The 26,732-nt window shown below is 42.7% G+C and overlaps 1 protein-coding gene across 2 annotated transcripts in view; it reads right to left on the bottom strand.

The window, feature by feature from the left end:
* sh3rf1 (SH3 domain containing ring finger 1) overlaps positions 1 to 25,708 on the bottom strand; it is a 32,003-nt gene extending 6,295 nt beyond the window's left edge. Inside the window, exons 1-6 of one of the 2 annotated variants that reach the window (XM_037114656.1) lie at positions 25,336 to 25,708; positions 23,887 to 24,393; positions 6,554 to 6,829; positions 5,884 to 5,979; positions 4,295 to 4,600; positions 1,902 to 2,012 (exon numbers count right to left, since the gene is read on the bottom strand). In XM_037114656.1, coding sequence (XP_036970551.1) covers positions 1,902 to 2,012; positions 4,295 to 4,600; positions 5,884 to 5,979; positions 6,554 to 6,829; positions 23,887 to 24,267 — 1,170 coding nt within the window. In that variant the 5' untranslated portion in view covers positions 24,268 to 24,393; positions 25,336 to 25,708. The remainder of the gene's footprint in view (positions 1 to 1,901; positions 2,013 to 4,294; positions 4,601 to 5,883; positions 5,980 to 6,553; positions 6,830 to 23,886; positions 24,394 to 25,335) is intronic. The other variant, XM_037114657.1, reaches the window with a different exon arrangement.
* Between the last annotated feature and the right edge of the window lie 1,024 nt (positions 25,709 to 26,732).

Below are 26,732 nucleotides of genomic sequence, written 5' to 3'. Positions count from 1 at the left end.
GAATCATATTAGCAATAAGATAGGATCAACATCTAATTACACTCTCACCACAACTCATCGTTTTATTTCCTCTCAGTGTGAAACAGAAAGACAAAAACAAGTAACAAAAGCCTTAAAAGACTGAGTGTGTGTGTGTGTGTTATGTAAGTTGAAAAACTGGTTTGTTTATGAGGGAAAAAGAATGTGAGATCATCTGTCATCTGGGATATTCCCTCCGGTTTGCCTACGCTGAGGGAGAGCCGGGTTTGGCAGCCATTGCAGCCATGTCCCCGTCTTCCCCCTTGCAACTGAGAATTTCCTATTCTGCTTGTTTGTTTGTTGCTAGGAGACCACATAGCTATAATCCATTGCAGCGTTTAATTGGGACCATATGAATCGAAAAACATGTCTGCACACACACTTCAGAGCAACCCTCAAACCAAGCATGAGTGGATTCATCTTGACTCACATGTTTTCCCTTGTTGATGGTCTGTAATGTCATAAGAGACTCAAGCTTTTGACTCGAGGCTAATGATCTCAGCATGCTTTCAGGAGAGAGGAACACTTCCTCTCGTTTGTGTGCTACTAGATTTCAGGATTAAAATTAATTTGCCAGCCTGGTATGACAACATGAAGCGCACAAAAACAACATAAAACTACGCACAAGTGTGGAAAAACTAAAAACAGACGACTGCTACACCTCGGAGCAAGATCAGTCCTCCCGAGCTCAACATCGCCAGCTCTGAGCAGCGGAGTAATAGCTTCCATGACACAATGGTGGAGCGGAGTGGCACTCAGACAGCCCTGTGGTATGTGTACAGCCTGTGTGTGTGTGTGTTTCGATGTGCGTTTCGGTTCACTGCTGACGCTTGAGCTGAGATAATTAGGTTGCCTGCGGGCTAGAGAAATCATCTGTACAAAAACATCATGTAGTGTTCCCAAGTGAAGCGGAGAGCTCAACCTTTTGTGTACACATTCCTGCTCATTCAAAAACTCCACATGCCAGAGCATACACACAGACAGACAGGAAGTATGCCTGCTGTTTTGTGTGGGCTAAAGGGATTTCTTGACACTTTTTTTTTGTCTGCAGAAATAGGTTAATTTCTGCTAAAAAAGACGACTCCATGTTGCTATCTTTTAGAGTTGGTTGACAAATTGCGCAATAATAAAGCTACTGCAATAAACACAGTTTCACATGTGCACCGCCTGAAGTAACTATGTTGTCTGTTAGCAGCAGATGGGAAGTGCCAAGAGTCAGCTCCTCTCATCTAAACAAACTCATGTTCTCAGGGGAAAGCAAACATTTTGATGGGAACCATGCTATGTGCACTGATTGATGTTTACAGATTTATAATTTTTAATTTTAAACCCACTTTTTTAACCCTCAAGTGTTTCTGTCTCAGTCTTTCTCCCTGGAATCAAACATTGGCATTGAGTATTTACTTTTCTCAAGGCATTTCATCGAAGTTAGACATTTCTGCATCATGACAACACTGGCGCAGAAGGAAGCATGCATAGCGAACGTAAACAGCTCAGCCAGGGAAGATGCCATTAATGTTTACACACAGTGCTGTCATAAGAAAGACCCTCTCATCAATGAGACATCTCTCGGGTTGAAAATCTTTAACTTGGCAACTCGCTCCAGAAAGGATCTAGATGTATATATAGCAATACAGGTAAATAAAAAATATCTATCTTTATTTTAGGACGAACTGACACAAATTGAAACCATTAATGTGTTTTTTGGGGGGTTTAAGCAACATGCCATATATGTGTTATCTGTTTAATACTCCAGAAATGGAAACACAACAACTGTGAATCCATTTATCTAATAATGTTATAAACCGTTTTGTTGGCATCTTTTGTGTGGCTATGGCCTTGTGTTTATAATATTCATAAGACCTTTAGAGGATTCCACCTACCACTGGGATAGATGTGAAGCTCGTCTCTGAAGGAAATGTGAAGACCGTTGCTGTAGTAACAGGACTACTAGGGGGCGGGGTCACGATTAGTCCAGTTGTGCAAATGTGAACCTGACAACAAAAGGGACACACAGACCATGAATTGACTGTATAAGACAAACTCCACTCGCTCATGATGAATAAAAACGTGCAAAGCGTGCTCCTGTCACACTGTATGTAAATGACTCTCACAGAGCAGTGATGCACGCAGTGTGGGATTGAATCCTGGTGACATAGCGTTAACCACAATGGTGGTCAGATGATCTCATTGGCCAAGGAAAAGCAGGTGACCACCCAGCAGGATATTTGATTGGGCATATAGAGAGAGATGGCTTCTCCTGGCATTCATACACATGAATCATAGTGGTGTCCTGGTAACAAGGCCATACTGTTGGACACACAATGTCTCCCTGTAGCCTTTGCTCTGTCCATGCATGACTGCTCCACACAGAGCCGCCTCTTAAGGTGTGCCTTTCAGAGAGCGGGCCTGCCACAGATTCTATCTTCACTGCTTCCTTATCTATTGTGCTCCAGGTGTGCCGAGAGTGTGCTCAAAGGTGACACTGAATATGTAACACTAAAAGTACAAGGCAGGTATGTTATGCTCTTTTATACATTTCCTTTAGGATTTACAAAGAATGCCATGGACAGCTGCCCGTTTTAATTCCTCCTCATCTTGTCTACGTGTATTAGATAAGAGCCGTATTCATTTCCACGACTAGGACAACTCGGCCCCCTAGGCAACTGGGGCTTACCTTTGTTGTTTTTTTGTCTGTGTGTTGGAAGGAGAGAAGAGGAGTAGAGGTGAAGGGGGAACAAGGAGAAAAAAAAACATGCTGCACGCACAGTGCCTGTAGAGTCTCTATTGTGTTTTTTATTAAACACAGTGATCAGTAAATCAAAAGTATTGTTCGCCCTGTTGTCAGTGGGGAGAATCGACTTACAGGCACAAACGCACGTTTCTTTCATTCTGAAAGTATCCTGATAATGATTTGTGGGAAAAGTCTGTAGTCATTAAATACATGATTACACCTTCCACATGGATAGAAATCGTTGATGGTGAATAAATCATATCCTCATGAAAGGTTTTTGGTTGGCAAAAATACAGAAGATCCTCAAGATCCACTTCACTTTGGACAAGCACTCGCCTCCACTTTCACAAAGACGCATATAAAAACACACATGCTTTAGATGAAAGATTTATGATCGAGCTTAATAGGGAGTTTTGGAACAGAACATTTAAGAGAGTCTGCAGTGTCCAGATAAACAGAAAGAGTATGCGTGAGAGAACAAACAAACATTGAGGCAGAAATGATAAAATTGAGTTAGCTATAAGCTCCCAAAACCTCCAAGTGGGACAATAATGATGACGATGGCAGTGTAAACAAAATAAAATTAATGTTGTCAAGCTACTTGTCCGAAAATGTCTGTATTTATATTGCTTGGATAACAATTTAAAAAAGACAGCTTTTGTGCAAACATGCCAGCCAACATTTAAGGTATTAAAAGCAAGATGATAATTCTGAAGCCTTCAGATAGATTACCTTCACCTTAAGTTTTCAAAACACTCTTTATATTATTATTAGCTGCATGTTTTATTTGAAGTCATAGAGAGCCTCAGACTCAGATAAATCAGCAGGACACTTGTCTTGTAAATCGGCGTGTCTTTTGTTCGGACTGTCTAGCACCGACTTGAAGCCAAATCTCCAGCGGCTGGCAACCATAAAGCAGCTGCGAGTTCCTGTCATGTTGGGATTGGTGTGGAAACCTTGAGGGCTGAGCTGGAGTCGTTTTTGCGGACGAGTGGAGTCACGCATCCATGATTTCAAACGCTTGGATGGAGCAATGGCCTGTTTGGTATGATGGGGGGAAAGGGGAAGTCAGCCTAATTGCTGACAGAAGGAGAGAGGAGCCTTTGAGAAGCAACAAACATCTTGTGAAAACAAAGAGCGGAAGCTGGATGTGTCTTTTTTAGCATCATGGTTTTATGACTTGTGTTTTACAGTTTTGTGAATAAATACCGCTGAACTGGATACTGACAGCTGGTTGAGAGTGGTCTCACTGCATACATTAAAAAATGCAACTAAGTGCACACTATGCATTCAATAAGCCACATAATTAGGGTTCATAATTATGTTCAATGTGTTGCACATTTTTCTATTTTGTGAGTAGGGGCCACATCCTGCCACATACTGCTATACACTGTGGGAAAAAAAACGATGGGACAACATCCTGTATTGGACCAAACAGAGCTTCTTGGTCACATTGCACACTTCTGCAAATGAGATCAACACTTCTTTGAGGGAGCCACCTGCAATGCAGCAGCTGCTTTCCTCCAACTTCCCCCTTCTTACCTGTGAAGGTGCACTGCAGGAAAGCCCCCCACTGATCTCTCCAATCCGGGCAGCTGCTGTGGGGTTGCTGGAGCTGATAAGGACCGGCCCGCTGATCTCCATGGAGTGGCGCTGGGGGGGAGGGGCTAGCATGGGTTTGTGGGACATGGTCAGAGAGGTGAAAGAATGTCGCTTCTTGCTGTTCTTCTTCTCCCCTGCCCGCTGAGCGCCATTGCTCTGGGGCCCCGAGGAGGCCCCCTCACCAGATTCACCGTTGGAGTCTGACGGCTTGTCCAACTCTATAAGCTGCCGAGCTGCCGAGTTGAACTGTGAGAGAGGAAGAGAGGCAGGGGGGAGGCAATGAAGAGAGAGTAGCAAGGTGGAAATAACAGATAGAGGGGAGGGAGTGGTGGAGCTTAGAGTATTAAAACGATCATGAAAACTGTCACTCTCTATAACGAAGTTGACTGTCATGGAACAGCTATATCTTGATCAAGTCAGTGGAGATGTGAGCAATAGAATGAGACATATCAGCCTGTGAGAGTTATCGTTCTGAGCCAGCTCTGTGAGTTCTGACTTTGTGACCCTCTGAGGCACCTGTAAGGTAAAAAAATCAAAGGGGGAACACTAAAAAGGTTTCAGTTAATGACAGGGTGCTCTCACTTACTATCACATGTTGCCCCAAGCAGCTCCCTCTACTTAAGACATAAAAGCTAAGATTTTCACTCCAATCCAGGAGAGAGCCTCTGTCAGCAGTCAGTCAGACAAGGAGAGTTGAGAACAAAACACCAGGTGAGGGGAACCTAATTCAATTTAAGACCACCTAATGGAGATTGGGGATGATTGTAAATAAATAACTGAAAAGACAACAAAAGCAACTAAGGCAATGAAGAATCCATGACCTAGATATTCAGTCTTTGTGCCCAACCAAAGGAACATTTTGTGCCGCGCTATACATCTGGGATACTACTGCATTCGCAGTGGCATTATGAAACCTGAACACGAGTGCAAACTACGTAGTTAAGAACACAACAAAAGTAATATATTCTGCTCAAGTGGCTCCTGCTGTGCAAAAACAAAACAATGCATAACTTTAGATATAGTCTGCATTCTGTTCCTGCAAAACTCTCCCTTGAATAAAAATGTGAATATAAAAAAAGGATAGAATACACATGACAGGAAAAAGAAAATCATTGCAGCTTTTGAAATAAAGTGCTTTTCTTTAGACTCAACGCATTTAAATCTAGTATCTTCTCTGCATGTTTGTAATATTCATAACAATAGGAGGCGCACTGGCTCTGACAGACTTTAAATGAAAAATGAAATCATCTTTAAAAGGACAAAGATTTGATTTATTCTGTCAGGATTATTCCTAAAGCTTTTAAGTGAGACCTGTGGAGCTCGGAGTGGGGGCTGTCTAAATCTTCAAAGACCTGTTTAGTGGTTCTATGACACACAGGAGCATTTCTAAAAGGAAGAGAGGTTTCAAATGCATTTTACTGGCTGTACAATGAAAGAAAACTACATTCAAAGGATCTTAACACTTCTGCACTAGCTTGTCCTCCGACAATGATTGGTGACATTTAAAATAATCTGGTTAGTTGTCTTACCTCAACATATGAGATGGGAAAAATTCCAATTTTATCTCCCAGCATTCCCTCTGCCCAGTTTTCATCCACTCTGCGGATCACAGTCAAGATGTCGTCCTGAAATTCAAAACAGAGAGAGAGGGTGGCGCTGCGTGAGGAAGAAACTAATTAAGGATGCTGCTAACTAAGACTGTTTCTCATCCTCGAGGAACAAACACCAAACAGAAATAATTAGGTAGGGACAACGTTTTATTAAAGGGGGACATACCAAAGAGTAAAAACACTGGAGTCGAAGCCATGGCGTTGTGTTTGGAAAACTACTTAGTAAGCTTTTTTTCTGTTTTTGCTCATGTGGCATATAAACAACTGATGACAGAATACAAAAACATCAAAGTATGACCCAAACAGCTGGACAGACATAACCACTCAATTACTGTTGTTAAGCCATGCCTTGCTCTGTATGGCATTCATTCTGTCCAGCTTAATTACAGTTGTTCATCAAGAAGTCTGGCTCAAAATATAAACCATCTCTCTGGGCGTTTCAGTTAACAGCCCTTACATTGTAACACATGCACAGCTCGAGAAAATGACTGCTTAGAAGACAGAGTGTCACTGTAATGAGAGGTATTTTTGTTTTACTACAGTGACCACGTGGCAGAGCTGTGGCTGCTTCACTGCTGCTGTGTCTCACCTTGGAGAAGGGCAGGCAGTCCTTGTCTGCCTCCTTGTCTTTGAGCTCAAAGTCATACAGAGCTTTGCACTGAGGTGGTGGTTGAGGCAGTGGCTTGATGACCTGGACAAAGTTGGTGGGGAAGAAGCCGTGGACTCCAGCCATCTCCCCGTGGTACCAGTTCTCGTCCACTTGCCGGCGCAGGATAATAATGTCACCCTTGCTAAACTTGAGGTCACCTGGTTCCTTGCCATCATAGTTGTAGAGCGCCTTGGCACAAGGGAGCTGGGGTACACCCTGAAAACAGAGATCAAGAATAAAATGTAGAGTGTATGCAAATTCTGTACACCATACTTATTCTAAGCAGGCATCAGTTTAAAGTGGTTTCACATTGAAAAAGGGAAAAAAATAAGTGTCGCTGGTATGCATTCAGAAGATTGGCTTTTTAAAAAGTAATGAAGGAGTTGTTCACAGCTTTTTAAAAATCAGAACAAGCTGCAGTGTTGGAGAGACAGCTCTGGAAAAAAAAAAAAGTCACTTAACAGAAATAACACAATATGAAAACAGCTTCTGAACTCTCAATCTCAAAAAAGTATCACAACTTTGCAGAGAGTTTGCAAGAGCTTTGGCTTTTTCTTTGCAAAGTAAGTTCATGCTTAGTTTGTAGGATTCATGCAAAATTAATCACCAACTGAAAGCACAGAGAGGTACTAGAGCAGTGCTGGAGAACAGTGAAATGGAAAATACCCAAGCTGAGCCCAAAATGCGCACCGTCACAGTCCATGTAAAAGACATCGGATTTCAAAACACTGCTCACAGTCAGACTAGTCACTCCTGAATCAACTACAAACTAGGGCCGCACAATTACTTGAAATATCATTGCAATACATCACAAAGCTGCAATTTCATGATAAAGGTGCAATATGGGACAAAACAGTGACATAAATAAAGTACTGTGGTCATGCAGAGATGACCAGGACTACAGATCTTGTTCTCTGGATGTAAGAAAACGTGTGTTTGGTACAGACCCAAAACAATTTCACATCATCATCAATTTAACAGTTTTTTTAAGGGTTAGATTGATGATCGGGGCTATTGAACCTTTTTCAAATTATCTGTATCTGTTTTTCTTGTCCAGTTGTTGATAAAACTTGTTTGGCTCTGATGCAGCATCCGTCTTCTGTCTGTAGCTACCACTCTTTCAAAGTTGTGATGATTTATTTGAGACAGAGATTTTACTTTCTCTTTGTGAAGTTAGTTCAAGCTTAGTTGTAGGATTCATACAAAAATAATGACCAACCAAAAGCACATTTCTCACAGAAGTATTAGCGGAGAACAAGGAAAGGAGAACAGCGAAATAGAAAATATCCAAGCTGAGCACCAAAAACACACGGTTTTTCTCAACAGTGCTCACAGTCAGACGTGTCATTCCTGATTCAATTAGAAACCATGCCCTGAGGGAAATTAACTTAGTATGTTTTTTTTCTGGACACAACAAACAAAAAGGATGCATAAATGTGTCATTAAACTGTCCTGTTTGTTCCCTGATGGTGAAAAGATCTATGTTGTGAGTTCGCAGTTTAAGTGCGATGAGCCTGGCTGGTTGTGGCTAGCTGACTAACGCCTTCAGCAGGCCCATGGCTCTATCCCTTTATCTTGCAGAGGAAGGTTTTGTATCTCTGCCTGCTAGCCTCGAGTCCTGAAAGGCCCATTCAGGGGAAATGACAATCCCGGGAAAGAGGGACAGCGAGCAGGGGGGAGTAGCAGGATAGAGAAGCATCAATGTACTCCATTCAGGGTGGGTGTCCATGAGGAAGGCTTCAGTCCAAACCAACCCCCCGCCATTTATCCCACTGCTGTTAGACATCTTTCGTAGTGATCAGAATCACAAACACTAGTGACTGACGGGACCTCAACTCTGGACCTGAAACTGCAGAGTCGACAAGGAATATAGATAGATAGTGATAAGAAGAATGAGCTTAAGCTCAGGCAGACACTGGCAGAGTGAGAAAGCGAGACAGAGACAGTGGGGTTAACGCAGAATTTGAAGCCGGCTCTGCAGTCTTGTTAAAGGCTAATGAACCGTTTAAAGGCTCAGAGGAGAATAAAAGTACAGAATGAGCCGTGATGGTGAGCCAGGGTGACATTACCCTGCTGCAGAGAATCACACAGGCTAGAGCACAGAGCCAATCGCTCTCTGGCTCTACCGGTCCAGCCTGTGGGGAGAGAGAGGAGTGGGAGGAGGGGTACCGCAGCCCCCTGCACACTGCGCTGCAACTGGGCCTCCTTTCAGGGGAAAACGGGGCTTTTGAGCCCACCCAGGCCTGGCAGGGAGTTTCGTGATGAAAATGCAAATGAAAGTGGAAGCTCTGCCATTTTTGTCGCAAATGACAGATCAGGTTCAAGCTACACAAAGCCAGCAGGATCTAATTACATGGTAAATATGAAATGCCTGTCGCATGGAGACTGTGAAGTTTGTGAGCGCTTGTTTGTAAACTAAGGCCAAGCCCTGATAAAACCAAAGTCAGCATTGTTATGTAATTACTTTTACACATGGTAAAAGTTATTCTGTCATATAAAGGTGTTAAAGTACAATTCCATTAGCAAGACTGGCTAGAAGAGACTGGTGGGAATTCAAGATTTCCCTGCTGATTTCTACTGAATTACTTTAGTTAATATGGTTTTTCCTGTTTTGTACAGGACAACACAAACCGACTCCACTCTTGACAAGGTAATATGATCCGCTCCCACACTCTTACTGCGCACTTCTCAGCTGGTTTTTTGATCTCCCTATCCCCGCCTCAAGAAAGAGCTACATTTCCATGTTTCACTCGACTTAACATAGTGAGAGAGAAGGAGCAGAGAGAGACTTTAGGGGCCTCTAGCTGTAAGAGGTGGTGTGCAAGAGAGAGTAAAACTGGGGATGGGTGATGGCTGGGGGGGTTAATATCCGGTTTGTGTCCATGGAGACGGTGTGCTGTTCTGTCTGTGGTGGACCTGCATAGAGGAGCGCCTGACCAAACGTCCCCTCTGGAGAAGAAATGGGACTGTGCCTCTGACAGAAATGGAAAGTAAGAAGTGGCTAAAATATAAATACTTCAAAAAAGTTTAATCTCAAAAGGTAACTTAAATGTGATCTAGGCTTGTGATTCTTTATTCTGAGGCCTCCAACGTGGGCTTATTGTATGAACAAAATATTCAAAATAAAAACTGATATTGCACCTAAACTTGTTCTCACCCCTATACAAACATTAGTATTCAAAATCACAATATTTCCATCCAACAGCCCATTAGTGGTAGCAACTATCAACACAGAAAGCAGACAGACGATTCTGTGACACAAATATTCTCGGTTCTCAGACTTCTTCACACGATTAATAAGCTTAACAGTACAGCGTATTATCAGTTAAAATTAAGTGTTTTGAGGATTTCCGTGGTTCATTAGCCTGTATCAGCTGCATAAACAGAGGGAGATGATAAAGCTAATGAAGTCAGCTACAGCAGGCATCTACTTTCACAACCTCCTCACACTGCACTGTTGAGATGTTAATAACTATTAAAGAGAAACCGTACAGTCTTTTAATTTTTGTTAAAACATCTACCCCTGAAAACCAAATCAAACTTCTAACCCTGCCTTTTAACAACGACCTGGGTATCAAATAGGACCCACAACTTAACAGTTTCACCAGCCATTACGGTGTTACAATATGAATGTTTGTCCACCAATTCACAACTGTCCATTGAAGGAGGAGGACAGGGGAGATGGGGCCAGGACTTAAGACCAAAACAAGCATGTATGGAAACAGTGTCTCCTCTTCAATCTAAGAGTCTAAGCAACACGCAGGAGGCAAAGTTTATACATTATGAGTCGCTTAAAAAATTGTGTCAGAAAAGTGTGGCTAGATGATTGGGTGGTGTTTAGTGCAATCCTTTGTTGCAAATCAGACCCCACTTTTTTTAAATTACATTTGTACTAAAAGTAAGAATACTAAACACTGTTATCTTACATTTGTGTATGAGTGAGATCCAGATAGGGAGATTAAAAGAGTGTGAGATAAGGCCGAATGTGTAGAGCATCAGATGGTGTGTGCAATTACTCTTGTGCTGCATATAATGCAATTAGACCGGTGTGCTAAAGGGATTTGGCTGTTAAAGTGTTCTCTTCCACAGCACTGGTTTATAACTGAATTACCTAAGTGTTCTGCTCTACAGCACAGCCAAATGTCAACAACCAGCGAGCAGACAGGCATCAAAAACACACACACAATGTATGCATACAGTGGAGGTAAGACTAGGTCAAATGGGGATAATCACACTAACAGTTTGTCTTTACGTCGTAAATTTTGCGAGAGATGTTTTAAAAACAAACAAAGAGGTGTTCTGTAGGTCTTACAGTTTCAACACACTATTCAACTGCTGTAAACATGGCTCAGACAGCCAAGACTATCAGTTCAACAAAATCAAAGTATCAAGTGATTCCTAAGAGAGCTGAAAGAAATTCATTGCCAAATATTTGGAGAATCGATTAATAATTTTTCAAGCAAGAATGTCAAGGTTCGCTGCTTGTTAAATGTAATGATTCGCTTTGTTATTTTTGACAGTAAACTTTGGGTGTTGGATGGAAATGGGAAGAAATTTGAAGACGGTGGGAAACAGCTTGTCTATGGGGGGGGGTATCAAGGTTATATTTGAGGTTTAATGCCACCAGAATCAGCTAATGCTCGAGTGCCAAATGAAACTAAAAACGAGTGCTGAGCAGCAAACATTCAACGTGTGCACTATACACTGAGGGATTGTTGATCTGGTTGGGTTTAATCCACTAAATGAAATGATTGTGTTATGCCAATATTGGATTTACAGGATTTGTGAATGATATGATGAATGGGTTCAATTAGCTAGGTATTGATTTCACGGGCAAAAAAATAGGGTTTGACATTGGGTAGAGTGTTTTCTGGGAGGAGTAAATTTCTGCTTGATGTCTGGACCAGAATTTAAAGGAAGTACAGGGAAAAAAAAATTCAAGGTCAGGTAGCTTTTTCTCCATCAGCAGTTCAAGGGTTGTGTGTAAGCACAGCAGACATAAACCTTTACCCCCTCTGTCTAAGTGCCAGACATGAATCCACTCCCAGATGGATGCCTCCAGGAGCTCTGCAGGGGTTTCACAATGAGCAGGGGGTACTACTGCCAAAACATTGTGTACGATGGTGGGGGTGGGAGGGGTTGCCTGTCTGGTTTACCCTTCCACAAACATTTCCAGGCCAAGATATGTCAGACATTGTACCAGTGGGAGCACATGCAGCATCTGCCACACTGACCAGGTGGTCATGGGACATTTGTTGTTCATTACCAGGCCGCTGCTTACTGATGATCGTGCCACCAACATTGTGGCACGGGCATTGACACATGATGGGACAGAGGAAATCTGAAGGCATGGGCCATCTTGATTCCATTAGAGCTGCATTAGTTTAAATTGATTCCTAATGGGCTTTTTAATGACCACTGTAGAGCAGGCCTTTTTCACTGCTTCCACCACACTGTCTAAAGACCTGAGGGTTTGTTGGTGTAAAACGCAGGAACTGGGCTACAGACAAAGAGAGGCAGACAAAAGGCACAGATATCACGCTTATGAAAGCCAGAGGCTAGAAAGAGAGGCCGTTATTCAACAAAACTAACCAAGCACACAGCTGGGTGGATGATCGTGTTCACACAATCAGAGCAGAGGATGAAGCTGCACATGTAGTTGTATTTTCCTTCTATCAACATTAGTTGTTAGTTTAGTTATCTATATTTGTATTTTCTATTTCATATATTTAGTCTGTTTATCTGTTTGTCTTTTTCAGGGTCTGTTACATATATGGTTGTGGACAAAGCTGTTGTCGTTAAGTATTGATAAGAGGTTTGTTATTATTACAAATTGTTGAAATGAATAGGTCTTGATTTCTGCTGTGTCCTTAGGTGGCATTTCTTCATTGTTGCAATAAGCAGTGGTGGCAAATGAGGGCCGAGTAAATCGATTGTGTAGTATGACCAAAAAGCTTAAACATGTGGAACACCAAGAATGACTTCAATCAAGGGGAAAACTAAATTATAAATAGGATGCCAAACTTCCACTCGTTGAGACTGGGATAACTAGGACCTCCAGATGAGAAGCCTCATGACACGGCTTACTCATCTAGAGCTGTTGTCTCCCTCTCCGTCTCAGACAAAAGAAAAACTTCCTTTCTCTGGTTTCTATGGAAACGCCACACAGGAGCACTTTTTTTTTGTTGCTATTTATAGGTCTCTTGACAGTGTCGTGAATCTTATGAGGGAGAGTCATTTAGAGTCCAATAAGTTCCCGGGTTCTGGGGGAGAGCGCAATGATGGGGCCCAAGGCAGTGGTGAAGTTTATGGGCTATGTTTATTCACTTTCATGCTAAGAGTTAGATGAGAAGATCGATAACACTCTCAAAACTGTGCTGCAAGGTTAATACTACAGCCAAAAGCCAGTTAGCATTGCCTAGCATAAACACTAGAAACAGAGGTACGCTGGCTCTCTCCAAGGGTGACAAGATCCACCTACCAGCACCTCTTAAGCTTATTAATTACTAGAAAGCTAATTCTTAAGTCCAAAATGAAACTTGCAGTGTCAAGCAGCAAATGTTAAACTTGTGCATGATATACTTCTCAAACTATCATCTGGTTGTATTTAAGGCATTACAGACAATGTTGCAGATGAATGAAATAATTCTGTTATGGCAATATTGGATTTGTCCATGATGTGATAAATTACTTTAATTGCTTAAATCAGGCAAAAATAGACTCACATTGGTTAAAATGTTCAGCAGGAGTCGCTGAACAACACTGCTCTTCCCATAAAAAAAATAAATAAATAAAAATAGGAGCATCATTAAGCAGATTCCTAAAATAAATACAATCTAACCGACACTCACTTGACTGCATTTCCTATGGAGGGAAATAGGCAATAAACTGTTCAAGCTCTCCAAGAGTTTTATCCTGTGACAACTCGCTGTGCTTATTTGTTGCCCTCGCTAAATAGCAAATGAGGGCCGACACATTAGTCTGCAGGCACAGAAAAACTCAGAGCAGTCTGGCGGCCAGATGGAAGCTTGGATCACACGTGAAAGGAACAGGAAGTTTCAAGACCTCAAAACTCTCCTTCTGTTCTTCCTGATGTTCCTCGGTCATCTCTCAGTTAGCCTAACACTAACAATGTCCTTTACTCTCCTGAGTGCCAGCTACAAAACACATTTAAGGAGTCACCAGTCACTGAACGCAGCAATTTACACTTTTAAAGCTACGCAGTAAGGTGTTGCCTGGGGGCTCATGAGAATATGGTTGCTAGACTATCCCAACTCCAAGAAAAATGTCTTTGATCATACAGAGCCCACAAGGGTGCAACACACAAAACCAGGAACTACATTGAGCTTTCTGTCTTAGGTAGCGGTGGATGATGGTGGGGTTTATAAAAACATTCACCACATGGACATTCAATCAAGACGTTTCTGAGCTGAGTGCACTTAGTAAGCTTTAGATTAGTCATCAGAAAGAAAGCATTTTAGCAGGAAGGGAGTATGGATTTACGGGAGAGCGTTTGCACACACTGTAGAGCTGTCACACATGCGGTTTTCATGAAGCTCTCGTGTGTTTGGCTGTATGTGTAGGCTCTACTGTGAAAATGTAATTGCACGAAACCACTTGCACATGGACTGGCACATCTCGACGCGTAGCCTTATGTGTATGGGCTGGTTTCTTTACCTGGCTGGCCTCAGATGAGGGTAAAGGCTGGTTCTGGGTGGCCCCTGGATCACCCAGACTGCTTGCCAGACTAAAAACTGAAAGAACACGGCTCTTTAACTCTGTGCCAGTTCATACACTGGGCTTAACACTGTTCTCACAGGAACCCACTCACATTTCAGAGCAGACAGAGAGTGCAAGGGAGCTAGCAGAGTAGAAAGAGAAGGGGAGAGAAACAGTGTGAGATCAAAAGGCTGAAAAGAAAATAGGGTTGAGGAAGCAAAACCCGCCATCCTGAACCTATAATACAGTTCTTTGCAATCTACATGCAGACACTGGGTCAGTAGCTCCTTATCTATTACAGCTGAACAAATGCAAAATGTGTGAAAATTTTAAAAGACAGTGTCCACCTGATATTTATATTTTTCAGTGACACTGTCTGAATTACACAACCTCTGGCCTTACCGGAGAACTATTTAAACATGTTGGATTGAAGACAAGTTGACAAGACATGTTGCCTCCCTAAATTGCAATGCGAAGCTAACGTTTCAAAGAAGCTGCAGAATCAGTGGGCTATGAGTCTTAAAACAGCCACGCCATTGTTAGACTATCGTATCTGGGTAGAGTCATTTACATGTTGAAATTCTTTAAGAAGATGGGGGTAATTTACACAGTTTTGTAACAATGTTCAGTGACTTAAATCTATCCTGAGTAAACCCCCTTCCCATACAAATTGGTAAAACGAAAATAAATGGAACATCTCTGACTACAACAGTGTCAAATTTGTGAGCTCATTTAATTCAATTTGGGAGTTAGAATTAGCCTCGACCCTCCCTCACTAATTAATAGAACATTTGGGTAAAAGGCATTATTTCAACAATCAATGAGATAATTACCTTCAACAACACAGGTGTCCAAGAACCTGGATTACCATCAAGAGAGGAGTTGCACACAAGAAGTAAATTTGTATCCAAGCTACAGAGGGATTAGTTCACAAATGTCACAGTATCTGTGTATTGAGTACCAGTCAATATGAGCTGCATACTAAGCATTTCCTCACATTACTCTCCACTGTGCTGCTGAAAGCGTGCAGTGTCTGTGGCCTTTTGTTCCTCTTCGTCATTCAGGGTGAGCCACCTGCTCTGCTCTGCTCAGGCGACTTCCATTTATGCAGGGAGTTGCATCTTGAGGGGGAAATCTGACATGAAAATGGACCACTACCTATTCTGTAGTTGCTGAATCTTTAAAAGAAAACCTGCTATAGTCAATGCTATGTTGTCTACCTGTTATCTGTGTTAAAAGTGTGTCTGCACAGGCATAAGTCAGTCTCATACGCCTGCACATCTTTCAATTGTCCAGTGTTGCATATCAGACCAGTGGGCGACTGAAGAAGATTTGCTTGCATTGGCTGGTATTTGTCGGCCTCAACAGTGGACAAACAAAGCCAGGATATTGACACAGGACTGGCAAAAGGCCAAGGCACAAACACTGCATCTGTTCTCTGTCTCTAGAAGCCGCACAGCACTGACCATCGTTCACTTTCTTAAGGAAGTGTGTGAGTGTGTTTGTCCATTCCAACCTCGAGTCAACCCAGATGTAACATGTAGCTGCTAGGTTTCCTTTATGTCCCCTGAATGCTAAGTGAGGCATCACGTTCCGGAGCGACGGTGGAGGAGCCATGAAGGGCAGATCTGAGGAGCTCAGAGTTCGGGGCCCTCAATAGTTTTTTGTTCTACTGCAAAGATTTGCTGAGGATTTAGTCATTAACAGGGCAACACTATTAAAGCAGTTACTCCATTAAACTAGTTGTGTCACTTTCCAACACCTGAGCTTTGCAAAAACAGTTCAGATTTTACTTTAGAGTAGGAAATTTTAATTAAGAAAACAGGCTTTATATTTTCAGCACTGTCAGAATGAAAAATTGTATTAGAGCCAGAATGACTGATATTGATATTTCAGATATATCAGAATCAGTGTATTTGTGGTCCAATATGTGCCAATACGAAACCCTTATTTTTGCTTCCCAAAGCCCAAGATGGGGTCCTCCAATGTCTTGTTCTGTCCACACCTGAAATATATTTAGTTTGCTGTCATACAGTTGAAAAATGAATGAACTGATTGTCAAAATAGTTGGTGATTATTTTAGTAGTTGACAGCCAATCGATGAATCGTTGCAGCTCCATTTTCATGGCTATCTTGACTTGTCACATTAGACAAATTAGGCCACACATACGCAGGGCTCGTGGGACTCAAGGCATTTGACAAGTAGACAATTCTGCTGGCACAGACTCACAAAACATAAATCCAGGTTGCTGTGGTTACTCAGCCCACAGCAATGCCATTAAGCACTGGGCAGAAAGGAGAGACAGATGCTGGTGCCTCTAAAACTATCAGGATGTCCATATACATGAGAGCTAATGGGCTTCTCCTTGACATGAGCAGCATGAGGATCACACCTTTCCATCATGGAGAAACAAAATACAGGCTCCTTGGCTCAAACCTGCGCTGACATTTCAACACAGCGCTGGCACAGATCTGTTTGTGTACCGACTACACACCTGTGTTTTTGTGGCTGCGCACTGTGTAAGGGCCCTGGCGGAACTAAAATCAGTCTGTGATTCATTAAAACAAACATTGCCCTGGCTCGGTCGGGCCAAACTCACAGAGGGCTGGGTTTGTGTTTGTGTAAAACGACTTGGCTCAAAGTACGTTTGCCTTGAGTCAGAGCAGTTATGATGAGAAACGAGTGTGAATGTGATTCTGTAGTCAGAGCTGCAGTTGGCTGTGCGTGCAGACGGCATATCATGGATGAAAGACACCCCAGGTCTTTGTCAGTGCTCTCCCCCTATTCAAGTGCACTTCAGTAATTAATCACACACTGTCAGAAGGAGAGACCTCACACATGTGGAGTAACTAAGAACACAGTAGCAGGGCTCTCAAGATTGGAGGGATTTTCTTACAAAATAAAATATAAATTATTCATTTTTTACCCATCGGGAAATGAGACCATCCAAAAAAGATTTACTGATTAATCAAACAATAGAAAATTGTTCTGCAACAATTTTGATGATTGCACAACATGTCAAAGTCAATTATTGAGAGTTTTCTGTTTCAGGTTTTACGTCAATGAAAACTGGATCTCTTCAGGTTCTTAACTGTTGTTTAGACCAAAAAAACCCCAAAAAATTGTAATATTTTTCTTTTTTCTGACATTTTACAGAGGAAACTACTTTAATATTCAAGAAAATAACAGGCAGTTTAGAAGATCTAGCAATCATGGAAAAAAAAAACATTCTCTTCAAACATGCAGTCTCCTGCCATCAGTTGCACTTTGTTTACATACAAATCACTTGTCACAAACAATCACAACGTAAAACTTATGGTTCAGCAAGACAGCTATATTTTATTCTTATTGTGACAACTACTCTGACTGCAATAAGTATTTAACAGAAACCATGGTACATAAAATGTTGCTGGGCAGTAACACTAATACTGTCTTTTAAACAAAAGATATACTGTATGAAAAATACACCGGATGCACAGTGTCTTCTCACAGCTGGAACAAAGATGTCAGTCGGGGGACAAATGTAGATTAACTGCACCTCTGGGCCTCAAAGAAAAACAGGAAACTTCTCAGCACATTGCTCAACAGCAAACACACAGGGCTTACAGAAGAAAGGCCAGAGATCTGCGGAAATCATTTAGAATATTTTATAGAATAATTTTTCCCCATCTCAGAAGGAGGTCTGGGCCCACACATCACTCACGCAGCAGCAAGGTGAGCCAGACGCAGCTGCTGCTGCTGCTGCTGCTTGAAGATGCGTGAAGAGCCAGTAATAGTTCTTGGGTCAGAGGTCAAACAACTGAAAACGAAACTCCTAGCACATCATGATTCTGCCTTAGGGATGGGAACTAAACACTTAACATGCCAGCAGTCAAACGGCCCATGGATGACCAATCCTGACCCACCAATCACAACACAGGGTGAGGGGTCAAACTGCTCTGTTACGGCCAGGCAGCAGGTATTAGGGGCAGTTTGGGAATAAGAGAGGGACACAATGGGACACATGTTGTCAAACAGCTGACAAAACAGACAAAAGAATAAATTCCACTGAAAACAATCTGGAGTTAACTGAGCCAGGAGACTAGATGAAATAAAATTACTGGAATAAAATGCATTATGCGTTACTCAGGTATGACGACATCCACATCAAAGTGGACAGTAAAACAAACTATTGGTAAGAGCTGGCCCACAAAACATGATTCCAAAGGGGACCTTGGACCACACATTTAAAAGGAGTGCTAAAGAAATGCTTTCAGAGGCCCCCACAGGTGTGACAGGACGGTGGTAAAGAAGGTCACGGCGGCTTCCCTTACTATTGTCCTGCTGACAGACTTGTCAGGAGCTGAGATATGGACGGAAGCAGCAGGGGGGCTGTGCCATCGGCAAATGTGGCATTTTTGGTTGGTGGACCACCCAGAATTTAGTGTTAAAACCACTGGAAATAACAACAAAAATTAACCCATCTTTGTTAAGAAAACCTACAGAATGTGTTAAATTTTTTCATCAGTTCACATGAGGGAGCGAGACAGTCCAAACTGCAGACAAAATGATGACCAGATGGCTCAAACTGTGGAAGAATATGCAAAGATCTTGCAAAAAGATACAACTGCTGCAGCTGAGTCTTCCCTGGGGCTTTCAGGTGCAGAGGCACATCACTGCAAGCATGATTATCACCAGAACTTCACTTCTTGTATGACAGACACAGGTCTCTATTAAACTTTCAAATCACCACTTTTACCTGGGAATCAAAGCACAGCACTGCACGTCTAACAGCAAAAAAAAAAAAAAGTAAACATAGACATGCGTTGATACTTAAAGAAGTTTGACTGAAGACGGCGAACATGAGCTGACAAGTGGGACGAGACTAGACAAGCCCAATGTTTAGAGGAGAAACAGTGACCTGCAACTACTCAAGGCATTCCTAAGAGAGACACTCACACACACCAACACAAAACATCCTCCTACACATGGGAAAGAGAGGTTAAAAAGAGACTGAGAGAAACAAGTCAACTCTTTCCTCAATGTGTCTGGCAAATCCTGAAAGCCCTGAAAAGACAAAGAGAGGCACACACCCTTCATCAGGGGAGCAGGGTTACACTACAATGAGGAGGCCATGGCTGCACCTTAATCACATGATTAGGTCTTTGAACTTTTCCTTGGGGATTATATAAACACATACATGAGGGACAGTAACTTCCTACAGCATAACTGGCCTCTTGCTCGTTCAATGTATGTTTTCCAAAACATATGTCATGCTCTATGTATGTTAGGAAAGCAACTGGCTGTCGATCAGTTCAAGATGCCTGTCCTGGTGCCCCCCGAACTTCACATAACCTTATCGTCTATGAAATCCAAGCCAATCTTTTCTTTGGGGTCATTATGTTCAATGTCCAAGACAACTTCTGTAGTCTCACTTATTAGCAAACGCATTTTAAAGACACGTAAGCGCCTTTAATTCATCTGTGGAATATAAACCTGAAAATCTCTTAAAATTGTGTTAACCACAGACTTTATTTCAACCATGAAACTGAAAACCCATCCAAAAAACCCATTGACTTCCAGATGAGGAAACCATGTGTGCAAAAATGTGAACTTGATCGTGATATTATCTTTTTGGCCAGATTACTCACCACTACCCCATTACATTGTTGTATAAGTATGGAAGGTAAAGGAAATGGATACCATTTGCAACCTTCTGTGTTGCTCATTGGTGGTATGAAAATCTCTAGTTATCTGCTGTCTTGATACTTCGGGTAACAATACTATCAGAAACCATTCTTTCAAGAGTAGATCTAAAAACCTGGCACTGAAAAACTGCACTTGTCAACAAGACACAAACTGACATAAGGCGCTTTAGATAAGTCTTTGAAAAAAACACACTGGCAACCAGAGACAGAGACATGCCGTTTGCTTCGCTAAATAACAAGTGTTTTGTTTCCACAGAATGAGAGTCAGCAGTCAGCAGTAAGAGGAGAACGGGGAGCAGTGCCGACTCACTGTCTAATAAACGCTAATCTCATTAGACCTTTAACAGGCTCCAGCCTGGATTTAGACATCGAGGAGGGAGGAGGAACACAGCAGAAAATATGGGGAGAAAATACAGCATGTGTCTCATAAGAGAAAATTACAGGTGGCTCCAAAATCCCTGACACACACTGTCCAGAAGGTCACGGCTACTTGTAGACCTCCGTGGGAAATACAGAGGAGGCAGGGGAAAAGTGTGAGTGTGTTGAGAGAGAGCAGGAATGAATAGACCAAAGGCCTCTTGAAAAATTCCCAGTGGAAAGCAGTAAGTATGTGTTTGCCAGTATGTGGGCTGTGTGAGGGTGTAATGACGGGGTTCTGTCGCGCAGGCAGAGGTCAGCCAGCCGGCCAAAAGGAAAGGCTTCAACAACAATATGATGTCATCAAAGAGGGCCAGCGTGACTCATCGACCTCAGACGAGGGAGGTGCACAGGAATTTTAATGAGATACCTCAACATAAGGAACCCATAAACAGCATTCTTTTTCATAAATCAAGAACAAAGAGAGAGGACAAGAAAAAAAAACAACACCAAAAAATGTATCATTAAAATGACTGGGGGGGGGCAAAAAAACTGCAGTGTCTTTGTGGTAACAAGACATTAGGTAACTTCCTCCAATCAGCAGCAAATAATAATAAACATAATAAAACAGATGTGTTTTGCTTCCTGTTTGTTTAGAAGCAATTCATGGATTTGAAGATAATGAGAAATAATAGCAGGTGGAGGGTGCCATTAAACTTAAGAGGCCTATAAAAGGAGAAACTTTCCCTGTATAAAAGCTCTCATTACCAAAGAAAAGACAATGACCTAATTACAACCCCAGGAGCTTGGGAAAGAATAGTCTCTCATTTCCCATCAACTAAACACACAAAGACAGTCACACACTCACAGAGGGAAGTTATTATTGTTAATTTTAAGTGTATTTCATGGGTATTATTGCACAATATCAGAGCTCAAAATGTAACCTAAACTATGGCTACTGCACAACACCATTAAAACAAACATTAAATCTTTACGACAAAAACAGAAAACATAAAAGAAGCTATATTTCGAGTCCATGGGACCAATGCCTCAACCCTCAAGGGGACAATAATGATAACTGAAGACATCCACTGAAACCCTTCTCTAATTCTTCTCCAATCTCCCTGGTCGGCTCCGACCCCCGACTACCATGACTCCTGAACCTTGACCTTTGACTCCCAGACAGCTCCAATGGCTTTACTTGCTCTCACGAAGAAATACCACTGAGCTATCTGGTCTCAATCTGTGCGAACAAAATACTGTGTTATGTGAGTCAACAGGGCCAAGAGGAAGACAAAACATCCATGTAATGGAGCACCATGGAGGTGAGTCATCGACCTGACTGTGAAGGACCAGACAACCACAAGACGTGTCTTTTCATTCCCTCTCATCAAAGAAATGCCATGGCAGAGTGTCAAACAACTGCTGCAACCCTGGAGTTGGGAAGAGGAGGGGCCCAAAGCTGACTGTGCACAAGGTAGCACACAAAACATTTGTCCCTTTTGGTCGTGACGCCTTCACTTAACACTCATCAGCTTCTGTGACTGGTAGCCCTCCACACACACTCACACACACACAGATCGCTCTTGGCCACTCTACACGTGTCGGTCAGTCAGTAAGATCAGAGGGGACCCGAAACAAAACCCTGTTGTGCATCTGTCAGGCAGTCCCCGCCACCCTCCCCTCCCAGCCATTCTCCGGCCATATAAGAATCGGAGGTGGAGCTCTGCTTGAACAGGGGCACTGCACCAGAGGAGCAGCTTCAAGCCTTGAAATACCCCAAAAATCGGGGAACAGATGACGAACAATAAAGAAGTGGGACTGAGGGTGTCACCCAGGGGCAGTGAAGCGCTCAGTCCCCACGGAGCACTGGCCAGAGATCAGACCGGGCAATCAGCGAGCGCTTTGATCTCTGCCTTTCATGTTCGGAAAACGTTACACCTGCACAGCCACGTCTTTTCTTCCTCTCTGTCATCAGCAAAACACCTCAGGATGGAAGAATTTGAACTACACTTCTAGTCAATAACCTGACATTCTACAAAATAGTTGAAAAACAAAGGCAAATAAGAAACGGCATTTGAATGCACTTCACAATCACTCATGCTTTCATTCCCAGTGTGAATGGGGGAGGATTGTACCCTCCGCGCCTACACTGAGGGATTATAATCGACTGTCAATCTTAAAAACATGAAATAATGTGGTCGTTTCAAATGTCCACCTCTTTATCTCTGAAAAACAGGCTTTTAAGAATTGAGGGAAATTCCACAATGCGCAAACAGCTTTGAAATGAGCACGTATCCTCTGATGTGATACTATGGCAAATGAGGCGGGTCCCCCACCAGCGATTTACAGCGAGGTCTCTGATCTCCGTACCTGCACAACGAAGCAGATACATTATCAGCCGCGCTTTGACATTCCAGCGATTCTACACAGGACCTTGACATCTTTTCATCTAAACTATCCTCCCTACGTGAGCTGCTCGAAGAGGGGGCCCCGCGCGTTTTCCACATATTTTTTGTTCTCTCACGTTTTTCCAGTAATGTTACTGTCTTCGTGTACTGTAAAAAAATGTTGAGAATCTTGACAATTTAAGAGTTAAGATACTACTATTTACTTGAATTTTTGGCTCCTATTAAGATGTCGTGTTTTCTGGTGTGTGCCCATGTTATAAAGTTCACACTAAATAGGCTTGGCAGCTCAGGGAGAGTTACACATTCACATACAAGTGTGATTTTGAGTTTTATAACTCATACATAGTTGCAATAATGTACTGGGTGTTGACTTTCCCAGAGAGGAGTTCTTGTTAGAGGTAATGGTACAGATAAGGCTACTGATAGACATGCTACGGAGTTCACCGGCCTCAGCACCTGCTTTCATTTGATATGCGTTTCCACAGAACATCAGAACTAATCAAAATCAGCCCATGTTTCCTTGCAGTTACAGAAGCTTACAGACTGATTAATCCAAGATATTATTTTCCAATTTCAACGACTTCAAAAAAAAAAACCCTACTTCTCATCTGTTTAAATCAAATTTCTGAAACAAGGACTCAAAATTTTTGAAACTCTGTCTCTCTCAGTACTGCAGATTAAAAAAAGCCACCCTGTAGTCCCACCCTGCTTTTCTCACGTAGGAAAACTACAGCAGGAATCTCAAGTGCACGAAAGACTTTGGCAAACGGCATTGTCAGCGAGTGAGTACAGAACTGAGAACCATTCTTTGAGAAACAGCCCAGCTGCAGTCGGCACAGAGCAGAATCATTTGTTGGCTCAACTGTTAACTACTCTCAATCACATCCATTCCTAATGTTGTGCTGCTAGTCAACTGGCTGGCTTTCGGATCTCCATGATAACAGTTAATCCGCAGCAAAGATTAGAGAGCCAGCAATGCAACATGCTGCTTTAAATCCACACAGATTTTCTCTGTTTTGTTTCAGCTTTTGACCCTAACAATGGGAAACACAGATTCGTGATCACTGATCCATGATGAGTCACAGTGAGTGTACTAACCCGGACGAGGGTACTCTTAGCCTGAGCTCGCTGGGGTTGTGCTCCTGGGGTGCCCTGCTCCCTGGTCCCGCTGCCGTGCGCTCTGGCCACGGCTCCAGATGTCCCATTTGTGCAGACTCCTGGCCCAGGACCAGCTCTCCGAGGCCTCTGCTTGATGCCGTCTAACAGGCGCACGAGAAGGATGTTGCTGGGGAGCTCATCCACGGCACACTCCACCAACGTCCTGCACTCCGGGCAGCGCAGCTCTCCACGCGAACCTAGGATGCCCTGAAGGCAACGCCGGCAGAAGGTGTGCTGACAAGGTAGAACCTTCGCAGAGGCATCCAGTCGCTCCAGACATACGGGGCACTCAAGCAAATCCAACAATATTGACTCGTCCATTCTCTACGTGTTCTGCCACTACTTCAGCAGAAGAACATGATGCTGAGGAGGTTTTGAGTTTGGAAGCAGGACCAGCGCTGTCACGTCACTCCCATACCTCGGCTGTGGCCATGGCATCTGCATCAGCTAGACAACAGAGTAAAAGACATGCAAATGAGTCAACTGTACACAGGAGAAATAGGTCATGTTATGCTCACAACAGACACATATGGCCTAAACTGAAGTGTCTCTTTGTTGAGCATGGGTAATGTTGCCTTTCAGATGACACATTCACGCCACGTTTAAAACTGTAGTAATGAGCTGAGACAACACAAAGCTTATGTCCCGTTGTCTGACTTCAGATTAAGGACCAGGGGATTTAGGTGCAAGTTGATCTAATTGACTTAACAGATAATTACACCTGGAAACGGTAATCGTTAAACATTTGTATCGTCAACACGCGGCGACAAAGGAGAGAAGCCGACAGCGACGGCGCAGGAGTGACAGGCTGTGATTTGTCTGGATGTGTAGCCTAAAAATATGTTTTTAATATGTGATCTAAACTGATGATTCATGCGAAAACACTACAACTACTCCCACGAATCGGCCGGGTGTAATTTACTTTATAAATGCTGACATCACGGGAAGGCATTTAATGATAGGATCCAAATATTTCAAGCTTGTTCGGCCATAGCGTAACATTACTCCGGGGCGAAAAAAATGTCAATATTACGTAACACTAAGCAGCAACAAAAACGTGTACTCATGTTCTGAGGACTTTTTTTTTTTTTTTTTTAATGACAGCGTTAATGTGCGCAGTCGTGTTTCTCACTAAAGGAGACATTTAAACTAACTTACCGAGGTAAAGTAAGTTCGCTAGCAGAGATGGCTCGTTAGCGACGGGCTAACTTACTTTTTAACGTAGTTAGCCACCTTCAACGCAACTGACTTAACAGTTAGAAGTTTTTTAAACACTCGTACTTGGGGCGGAAAAAAAAAGATTTTCTCTGACTTCTCACACGAAAGCAATTCATTTAAAAAAACTCTTTAAAATCAAGTATTTGTACACTTAACTGCAATTCAGCTTACCTCTTCCAAAACAGGACTCCACCTCTTGTTGCCCCGTATCTCCCAATTTTTGCTTTCTTGCTAACGTTAACTAGTTAGCAGGCTACCTGGAATATACAAGCCACTTTATCAGGAGTATTCGCCAACTACTGTTGTTCTCCCGCTACGTGTCTTCTTTTAAAGGCGTGAAACGTGTCGCAGAAAACAAAGAACAAACAAAACAAAAAAACAAAACACGCCTCTGTCTGATAGTTGAGTAAAAGCTAACGTGAAAAAAGACACGGGCGAGACAACGGAACTCCAGCCGCACCGAGCGCCATGCTAGCCCGCTACTTGTGTTTCTGCTGCTGGACTGAGCTGCTGGAAACAAGCGGAGAGGGGGAGGGAGTGTGTGGGCTTCAGGGGCTGTCGGGAAAGGGTAAAATTACGAGGGGTGGGTGGGGAAGGACGTGGAACGAGCCACCAAATTGCGTGTGGTGTAACCTTTACGAATACAAAGTCGTGTACAGTGTTAGTAAGCGATACAATAAGGGAATACGATAAAAAGTGTGACTGCTCAGTTGAATAAACACGTTATTTAAAAAAGTTAAATAATTTTTTAAAAAAAATCATGCGTTCTAGTCACTTGTCGGCAAACTTACACAATTACTTCACATCATGTTTAATGTTGATGTCTCACATATTCTATAACACAATGCGAAATAGCCATATCCGTAATCTAACGGACGACCTCCAGAGTTTGAAATGGGAATTTCCGAGCCTCACGAGAAGGCGGCGTCCGGCGTTGTCAACCGGGCGTGAACTGAATCGTTTAATGATAGGTAATGATGTGTCAAAGAGCAGCACCTTTTCCCAGGCAGAGTGGAAAATAACTGCTCTCTGTTGCACTATTTGGCGACACCTACGGACACGTGACGCACATACGTCTCATTTAATAGTGAAAGCAACCAGATTCCATATAAATGTCACTTTTTGGTCAGCAAATCAATGCATCAAGTCCCACATGTTGATGCTGTAAGTGTGTCCACTCCTCCGGGACAAAATCTCATTGTATGGTAGCAGCAATGAATAAACTGTGTTTCATAGAATCCCTATCCCCGTCTTGATTAGTGTGATCTTTACATTGCAACAGATGTGCATATTCTGTTATGATATGGGTTGTAAAAGACAAGTTCTCCTGCTTTTGGATGATACTTCCCTGTGGGCTATATTTGCTGGAGGAGAAAGTGAACTGATGGACCTGTCACCGGCTCATATAAAAATAGACAAAAGCCCCACAGGGGAGAGGGAGAGCGCTTCTCCAAAGGCAATGCTTTTATGACAAAAAATAGTACATTTGGAATAGACCTTTGGCTCCTAATAACCTTCACGGCAAAATGCATAAGCACAAAACGACTCGAGGGTGGAGGGGAGAGCGA

This window comes from Acanthopagrus latus, chromosome 11, assembly GCF_904848185.1.
Source record: "Acanthopagrus latus isolate v.2019 chromosome 11, fAcaLat1.1, whole genome shotgun sequence".
In the NCBI taxonomy this organism is placed as follows: domain Eukaryota; kingdom Metazoa; phylum Chordata; class Actinopteri; order Spariformes; family Sparidae; genus Acanthopagrus; species Acanthopagrus latus.
This window is presented reverse-complemented; position numbering and strand designations above follow the sequence as displayed.